Source organism: Rhinoderma darwinii, chromosome 9 (genome assembly GCF_050947455.1).
Source record: "Rhinoderma darwinii isolate aRhiDar2 chromosome 9, aRhiDar2.hap1, whole genome shotgun sequence".
Classification (NCBI taxonomy): domain Eukaryota; kingdom Metazoa; phylum Chordata; class Amphibia; order Anura; family Rhinodermatidae; genus Rhinoderma; species Rhinoderma darwinii.
In genome coordinates this window covers 33,058,422-33,068,032 of record NC_134695.1, presented here as the reverse complement: position 1 = coordinate 33,068,032, position 9,611 = coordinate 33,058,422, and the positions used below count along the sequence as shown (strand labels likewise).

At 44.2% G+C, this 9,611-nt stretch overlaps 1 protein-coding gene across 1 annotated transcript in view; it reads left to right on the top strand.

The window, feature by feature from the left end:
* The first annotated feature begins 6,075 nt into the window (after positions 1 to 6,075).
* The window catches only part of NFATC3 (nuclear factor of activated T cells 3), a 172,695-nt gene continuing 169,159 nt past the window's right edge, over positions 6,076 to 9,611 (top strand). The window contains exon 1 of the mRNA XM_075837492.1: positions 6,076 to 6,349. Coding sequence (XP_075693607.1) covers positions 6,265 to 6,349 — 85 coding nt within the window. The 5' untranslated portion in view covers positions 6,076 to 6,264. The remainder of the gene's footprint in view (positions 6,350 to 9,611) is intronic.

Sequence of the window (9,611 nt, the reverse complement as noted above, 5' to 3'; positions counted from 1 at the left end):
GGCCGGGCACATCATACAGATGGCTTTGTACAATGCGTACGTGCTAGGTCGATATGCAGGCCAGACGGGAACTTTCCTGGAATTTCAAGAGGTGATTATCAAGAACCTAATCTTTAGGGACCAAGAAGGGGGGGCACCCGGTACTTCTGGAAGCGGGGCCACACGCATCGTACGAGGGCGGCAACACTTTCCAGGAGAAGTTCCCAAAACTGGCAAGAAGGGAAAAAGTCAAAAGAGGTGCAAAGTCTGCTATAAGAGGGCGATAAGGGATGACACAATATATCAATGTAACACGTGTCCCGAAAAACCAGAGCTCTGTATGAAAGAGTGTATTCAAATTTATCATACATCCCTTGGTTTATTATTGACCCCAATTTTACTTACCCTGATGCACTCCGCACAGCTTATCCCCCCTCGTCTTTCCCCTCTGAGCCCTGCTGTGTGCCCAGACAGCTGATAACAGCCACATGTAGGGTATTGCCATACCCGGGAGAACCCACATTACAGTTTATGGGGTGTAGGTCTCCGGTCAAAATGCTCACTACACCTCTAGATGAATTCCTTAAGGGTGTCGTTTTTAAAACGGGGTCACTTCTTGCGGGTTTCAACTGTACTGGTACCTCAGGGGCTTCTGCATACATGACTTCGCACCAGAAAATCCCCAGTAGGCTAAATGGTGGTCCTTTCCTTCTGAGCCCTCCCATGGGCCCAAACGGCAGTTTATCACCACAAATGGGGTATTGCGGCACTCAGGACAAATTGCGCAACAGAATGGGGTATTTTGTTTCTTGTGAAAATAAGAAATTTTCAGCCAAAACTACATATTATTTGAAAAAAATAATTTTGTTTTCATTCCCAGCCCAATTTAAATAAATTCTGTGAAAAAACTATGGGGTCAAAATGGTCACAACACCCATAAATGAATTCCTTGAGGGGTGTAGTTTCCAAAATGGGGTCACTTCTGGTGGGTTTCCATTGCTTTGATACCTCTGGGGCTCTGCAAATGCGACATGGCACCCGAAAACCAATCCAGCAAAATTTGGACTCCAAAGAACAAATAGCGCTCCTTTGCGTCTGAGCCCTCCCATGGGCCCAAACAGCAGTTTATCACCACAAATGGGGTATTGCCGCACTCAGGACAAATTGGGCAACAAAATGGTGTATTTTATTTCTTGTGAAAATAAGAATTTTTGAGCTAAAATTACATATTATTGGAAAAAATATATATTTTTTTCATTCCCAGCCCAATTCAAATAAGTTCTGTGAAGAAACTATGGGGTCTAAATGGTCACATTACCAATAAATGAATTCCTTGAGGGGTGTAGTTTCCAAAATGGGGTCACTTCTGGTGGGTTTCCATTGCTTTGATACCTCTGGGGCTCTGCAAATGTGACATGGCACCCGAAAACCAAACCAGCAAAATCTGCACTCCAAAGAACACACAGCGCTCCTTCCCTTCTGAGGCCTCCCATGAGCCCAAACGGCAGATTATCACCACAAATGGGGTATTGCTGCACTCAGGAGAAATTGGGCAACAAAATTGAGTATTTTGTTCCCTGTGAAAATAAGAAATTTTGATCACAAATGACATTTTATTGGAAAAAATGACATTTTTTTCATTTCACAGCCCAATTCAAATACGTGCTGTGAAAAAACTGTGCGGTCAAAATGGTAACAACAACCATAAATGAATTCCTTGAGGGGTGTAGTTTCCAAAATGGGGTCACTATTGGGGGATTCCTACTGTTTTGGCACCTCAACACCTCTTCAAACCTGGCATGCTGCCTAAAATATATTCTAATAAAAAAGAGGACTCAAAATGCACTAGGTGCTTCTTTGCTTCTGGGGCTTGTGTTTTATTCCACGAGCGCAGTAGAGCCACATGTGGGACATTTCTAAAAACTGCAGAATCTGGACAATACATATTTAGTAGTGTTTCTCTGGTAAAACCTTCTGTGTTACAGAAAAAAAAATTAATAAAATTGAAATTCAGCAAGAAAAATGAAATTTGCAAATTTCACCTCCACTTTGCTTTAATTCCTGTGAAATGCCTGAAGGGTTAAAAAACTTTCTAAATGCTGTTTTGAATACTTTGAGGGGTCTAGTTTTTAAAATGGGGTGTTTTATCAGGGTTTCTAATACATAGGCCCCTCAAAGCCACTTCAGAACTCAAGAGGTACCTTAAAAAAAAGGCTTTTGAAATTTTCTTAAAAATATGAGAAATTGCTGTTTATGTTCTAAGCCTTGTAACGTCCAAGAAAAATAAAAGAATGTTCAAAAAACTATGCCAATCCAAAGTAGACATATGGGAAATGTGAACTAGTAACTATTATGGGTGGTATAACCGTCTGTTTTACAAGCAGATGCATTTAAATTCTGAAAAATTCTATTATTTCAAAATTTTCTCTCAATTTTGCAATTTTTCACCAATAAATACTGAATATATCGACCAAATTTTACCACGAACATGAAGCCCAATGTGTCACGAGAAAACAATCTCAGAATCGCTTGGGTAGGTTTAATCATTCCGACGTTATTACCACATAAAGTGAAATATGTCAGATTTGAAAAATGGGCTCTGAGCCTTAAAGAGGCTCTGTCACCAGATTTTGCAACCCCTATCTGCTATTGCAGCAGATAGGCGCTGCAATGTAGATTACAGTAACGTTTTTATTTTTAAAAAACGAGCATTTTTGGCCAAGTTATGACCATTTTTGTGGTTATGCAAATGAGGCTTGCAAAGGTACAAGTGGGTGTGTTTAAAAGTACAAGTGGGCGTGTATTATGTGCGTACATCGGGGCGTTTTTAACACTTTTACTAGCTGGGCGCTCTGATGAGAAGTATCATCCACTTCTCTTCAGAACGCCCAGCTTCTGGCAGTGCAGATCTGTGACGTCACTCACAGGTCCTGCATCGTGTCGGACACATCGGCACCAGAGGCTTCAGTTGATTCTGCAGCAGCTTCGGCGTTAGCAGGTAAGTCAATGTAGCTACTTACCTGCAAACGCTGATGCTGCTGCAGAATCAACTGTAGCCTCTGGTGCCGATGCGTCCTCGCTCGTCTGACACGATGCAGGACCTGTGAGTGACGTCACAGCAGTGATCAGGCAGAAGCTGGGCGTTCTGAAGAGAAGTGGATGATACTTCTCATGAGAACGCCCAGCTAGTAAAAGTATTAAAAACGCCCCGATGTACGCACATAATACACGCCCACTTGGACTTTTACTTTTAAACACACCCACTTGGACTTTTGCAAGCCTCATTTGCATAACTACAAAAATGGTCATATCTTGGCCAAAAATGCTTGTTTTTTAAAAATAAAAACGTTACTGTAATCTACATTGCAGCGCCTATCTGCTGCAATAGCAGATAGGGGTTGCAAAATCTGGTGACAGAGCCTCAAGGCCAAAACTAGGCTGCATCCTTAAGGGGTTAAGTGTGTTCTCCTGGGTATGGCGATGTCATATATGTGGGCGCAAACTGCTGTTTGGGCACGCTGCAGGGCTCAGAATGGAGGAAGCGCCATTTTGCTTTTGGAGCGCAGATTTTGCTTGGTAGTTTTTCTGTTTTGGGTTTCGCTGGTATTTCAGTTTATAATGTGGGGGTATATGTAATCTGTGCGGAGAACATCAGGGCATAATAAGAGGGTATAATAATGGGGTAAATAAATAATAATCCGCAGATATGTGGCCAGTGTCGCACTGATAAATGGCGCCCAATATTATCCGCTTTTAGAAAACACTGCACATTTTGCATCGCCATATTCTGAGAGCCAGAACTTCTTTATTTTTTCTCCACCGGAGCTGCGTGAGGGCTTATTTGTTGCGAGACAATCTGTAGTTTTCATTGGTACCATATTGGGGTACATGCGATTTTTTTGATCACTTTTTATTACATTTTTTTGCAAGCCGGGTGACCAAAAACAAGCAATTCTGACCATGTTTTTTAGTTTATTTTTTGCGGCGTTCACCGTGCACTATAAATTACCATTATATTTTATTCTGCGGGTCGATACGATTACGGCGATACCAGATGTATATAGGTTTATTTATGTTTTGCAGCGTTTGCGCAATAAAATCTCTTTTTTATCAAATAATTTATTTTTTGTGTCACCATATTCTGAGAGCCGTAACTTTTTTATTTGTCAGTCAAAAAAGCAGTGTAATAGCTTGTTTTTTGCGGGACGGGTTGTAGTTTTTATCGGTATTATTTTCGGGTACATGCGACTTTTTGATCACTTTTAATTCTCTATTTTGGGAGGGGTGGTGACCAAATAATAGCGATTCTGGTGTAGTTTTTTATTGATTTTTTTTGGGGTGTTCATCGTGCGGGAAAATTAACATTATAGTTTTATAGTTGGGGTCGTTATGAACGCGGGGATACCAGATATGTGTACTTTTTTTAACGTGTTAATTTTTTTCCTATAATGAAAGACTTATTATAGGAAAAAAAATGCAGTGTTTGTTTATATGATTTATAACTTTTATTTTTACACTTTTTTAAAACATTTTTATTACTTTTTTCACTAGTCCCACTAGGGGACACTTAGACTTGCAGCTCTGATCGCTGCTGGAATACATTACACTACCTATGTAGTGTAATGCATTCCAACTGTCGTGACGTGACAGTCACACTGACAGAAAGCCTCGGAGGACCGGCGGAGGCTGCTCCTCCGAGGCTTCCGTACATGGCAACCCGGAGGTCATTGTCTGACCTCCGATTGCCACGACAAGCATCGGCAGCCCCCACGATCACTTCGTGGGGGCTGCCGATGTGCTTCAAACCACTTAAATGCGGCGACGGCAATCTGTCGCCGCATTTATGGGGTTAATTGCCGAAATCAGCGGCGATGGTCCACTGACCGGCAAGGCTGGAGTGTCAGCTGTCAGGGACAGCTGACCTCCCGGCTCCCGGACACTGTCCGCCGGGAACTACTCCGCAACTGTACGTCCTGATGCGGGAACTAACCCCTCTGCAGGACGTACTTATTGCGGAGCAGCGTGTGAAGAGGTTAATCAATAAATTCTATGTACCTCAAAATGGTGCTATTAAAAAATACAACTTGTCCCGCAAAAAACAAGACCTTATACAGCTATGTCGACGCAAAAAGAAAAAAGTTATAGCTCTTGGAATGCGACGATGGAAAAACGTAAAAAATACCTTGGTTATTAAGGTTTAAAATAGGATGGTTACTAAGGGGTTAAAATAATTCTTACTTTGAAGCATTTTTCCACAACTGCCTAAAACTGTTGCACGATATTGCATGGAACCAGCAGCCCCCTGTAGTACATGCAGCTGCAATGGTGTAACTGACCCTGCCTGGGCTATGCTTCTATGTTCTCATCAGTAGGTTATGCAATATGGAGTGTAAGGGAATGTTCACACGGCTTATATTCGGCCGTTTGCACTGAAACCCAAATCCGTCAGGTCAGCGGGACTGACGGCTACAGTTACAAGGGGATCCACCTGCTATCGATCACATCCGAATTATGAACTAAGATGCGGTCGATAACAGCTGGATCCTGCGTGACCGAAGCCGTCAGTCGCGATGACCTGACGGATTTGGGTTTCTATGCGAGGTACAAATTCTATGTATCCGGGAGAAAAACATTTTTCTAATAAAAAAACAATAAGTTTCACTAAACACCAAAATACATTGTTTTATTAAAAATAAAGTGTTCAAAGGTAGTCTTTAAGCCATGCCACTAAAACCACGCCACTTTTTACCTTGGCAGGTATTTTTTGGGTGAATAAGGTGGCAACCCTAGATCTGCCTCTAACAGACATCGATAAAACATCACATGGCTATACCCCAAATATCTGAAGGGTGATTAACCCTTTAACTCCCACTGCACCAGCCTCCCATACAACACATTAGCCCCCACTATATCATATTAGCGCAGCCTCTTCATACTGCCACAATTCACAGTGGGCTAAAAGGGCTTGTGCCCGCCAAAGTACAACTTATTAACCCCTAGCGCCCTGGTATCTGTCGTGTTTACCACAGCACGACAAGGTAACATGCCCCGAACACACCAACCAGCAGCAAGCGCGGAATCCTGCACCACGTGACTCTGCACGTCACGTGATGTGCCCACGTCACAGGGTCCTTATCGAGAAGGGGAACTAACCGCTACTGAGGCCCCGGACCGCTCGACACCGAGAAAGTTGGTGTGAGGTTAGAAAGGAGGGTGGTAAACGGGGGAAAGGGCGGGAAACCGCTGCGGAGAGAAACGAAAGCTGAGTGCGGGCAACTGGCACCGATGAGTGCCGCACATTGTGGTTCTGACGAGTTGGACTTCAGGCTCTTATTCGGGGAGGAGGCGGCACAGCCCTTTGGACCGGCAGGTAAGACCCGGTTGAAGTGTCCTGTTCTGTCGTTATGGACAATGGGACTGTGGCAAGTCACGTGTGGACGGAGGAGGGAAGTGGGGGGTTGGTGCAGGTGTTGTAGTATAACCGTAAATAGTAACCTGTGCGGGGTCCGAGTTCGTGACGTTCCGACAGGGGGTGCTGTATTTGTAGCGTAAAGATGGCACTATCTGCCAATGATAAGACGAGTGACATGTGTGACAGGCTGGTGGGTAGGATTGGAGTTCTCGGGCACTTCCAGTACGTTTGTAGGCTGGGCATGGACTGGCGTCATGAACTGTTTGAGTTTGCCGACAGGGCAGGAAGCTGGAAATGAAGCTTCTCACCAGCGCTGTCCTTGTGTTGCTGTCAGGCGCTTGATAAACAATATATTCGCGGTAATTGCTGGAAGGGAGAGGTTGGTCTGTTGACACAGAGCGCTCAGACATAACTGACATGTGTGTCGCTCGTTGCTTACGGTTGGCTACAACCAGATGTAAATGTCACATGCCATTGAGCGATCAGATCGGCTGTGACGTGGGGACAGTTGCTGGACACAGCCGCGTCTCAGCCCGCTCCTCAAGTAACAGCGACTTGTCATGGGATAAATATTTCCCTTATATGAGCGCACACATTATTTATGGCCTGTGCTTGATGCCAGAGAGTTCTTATTTCTTGGCTACCAGTGGAAGCACAAATAGTTTTTTACTCATTTTGGAAATGTAATTAATAAAGAAAACAAATCTCACGTGTTTTACTTTGGTTACAATTTCCTTTAGGCAAAGTTATTGAAATTTGGTATCTGTTCACAAATCAGACAGATTCTCAGCTGGCGTTATAATATGATGAATTATACTGGATTATAATATCAGATAGTGTGAACTATGTCCGATGTAGAGACTGTGTAAATTCTATGTACTGGTATGCTGTAACTTGCACATAGGCTTCGGTTAGGGCCTGTTCACGTCCGCGCTGGCTTCCGTTTTGTCTTTCCGTTCACGTCCGCGCTGGCTTCCGTTTGTCTTTCCGTTCACGTCCGCGCTGGCTTCCGTTTGTCTTTCCGTTCACGTCCGCGCTGGCTTCCGTTTGTCTTTCCGGTCACGTCCGCGCTGGCTTCCGTTTGTCTTTCCGGTCACGTCCGCGCTGGCTTCCGTTTGTCTTTCCGGTCACGTCAGCGCTGGCTTCCGTTTGGCTTTCCGGTCACGTCCGCGCTGGCTTCCGTTTGGCTTTCCGGTCACGTCCGCGCTGGCTTCTGTTTGGCTTTCCGGTCACCTACTTTCTGTTCCTCCGACGTATCATTTCAAATTGCATTACAATTGATTTCAATGGTATTTTTTTGTTTTCCTTCGTTCCGCTAGGTTTCTGTTTTTTTATTTTTTTTTAATGGAAACTATAGCGTTGTTTTTATTGGTACCATTTTCAGGGACATACAACTTTTTTGATCACTTTTTTTCATTTAAAATTTTTTTTGGGGAGCTAAGGTGACCAAAAAACAGCAATTCTGTATTTTTTGTTTCTTTACTACCTTCACTATTAAAGGGGTTGTCCCACAAAACACTTGTATACCCTATCCATAGGATAGGGAGTACATGTGTGATCGCTAGGGACCCCCAGCGATAAGGAGAACGGGGGACCGAAAATCCCCTGAAGTGCTCCATCAGAAGCATGGGGCTTCCAGGGTCTGTGTCCGGCTTGTGCGTCCTGCAGCTCCACAGATATGAATGGATCGCTTGTGCGCATGCGTGACTGGCGCTCCAATCATTTCTATGGCACTTCCGGACACACAAGCTGGACACAGACCCCAGGAGTCCCATGCTTCTCATGGAGTACTTCGGGGGACTTTCGGTCCCCTGTTCTCCCTATCGCTGGGGGTCCCAGTGGTCGGACCCCCTACGACCACACATGTATCCCCTAATAGAAAAGTTCGGACTTTTACGTATGCTGTGATACGAACTATGTTTATTTTTTTTACATTACTTTAGGGGGAAAAATGGGAGAAGGGGTGTTTTTTAACTTTTTAATAGTTTATTTTTTATTTTTGTACATTTCTGAAACCTTTGGGGGAAATTTATTAAGATTGGTATTTTATACGGCAGTTTGGGTAAGTGAATAGGAGCAGAGCTGCAGCACGGCCGCTGTACTGTGGTCAGAGCCATCTGCTTCCGCCAACGACCCGTGCATAGCTTCCGGAGGCAGCTGGAACAGGTGATCGGTGCGGGCTACTGGTGTCTGACCCCCACCGATCATATATTGATGGCCTATCCTGTGGATAGTTCATCGGTTTAAAAAAAAACTGCCCCGTGCCCGTATAACCCCTTCAATAGGAGCACAAATATGGAAGACCTGGAGACCTTCATTAGCCCCCAGGCTGCCATGAAGTGTCCGGCATCCTGAGCTCCGATCCCTCCCCTCTGCAGTTGATCGGCTATGCTTTTATGACGCTGTAGACAAGCAGAGCCGTCAATCAAGCAGAGGTGAGTGAAGTGGTTGGAGCTTCGAGATGCCAGACACATCCTGGTTCGGCGGACACGCGAAAGCTAGTTTGGCATATGGCGTGCAGCAGGATATAATTCCTTTTTTTTTACCCTTATGCAAGCACTAACCGATTCAATACTGGTAAGTCGCTACTCCTTTACGCTATCGCTAACTGGAAGTGTTAGCCGTTTAGTAGACTAAAATCTGATGACCGACTCCCTTTAACATGGGTATGGTAAGTCCTACTGTACCATGGCAGTAGATTGATGGTAAAAAGCTGATGACCGGTTCACTTGAATGATATACTTTTTTCTCGTCTGTTGTGACACAAATATCCAAAATATAGCACGAGCTGTATTACCGTTTGTCGGTTTGAGCAAGAATTGTGGTATGTTCCAACACATGGTTTCTGTTGTTTTGCTGGAAAAAATAGTGCTGCTACGTGCTGAGCTGTCTTTTTCTATTAAATATGATGGAATCTGCGACGGAGGCTCCTCTGCAGATGTGAACGCAGCCTTAGGGCATGTGCAGACACAGTGTTTTCAGGTGTATTTTGGGGCGTTTACACCTCAGAAAATGCCTGAAAAAACGGATGCTGAACGCCTACAAACATTGAAATCAATGGGAAAAACAGCATTTAGTTCATACGGGGCGTCTTTTTACGCAGCTGTTTTAAAAAATGGAGCGTAAAAAGACGCTCCGTAAAAAGAAGTAGCATGTCACTTCTTGAGGTGTCTTTTGGAGCGGATTTTCCATTGAACGCTATGAAAAACGCCTCAAAAGA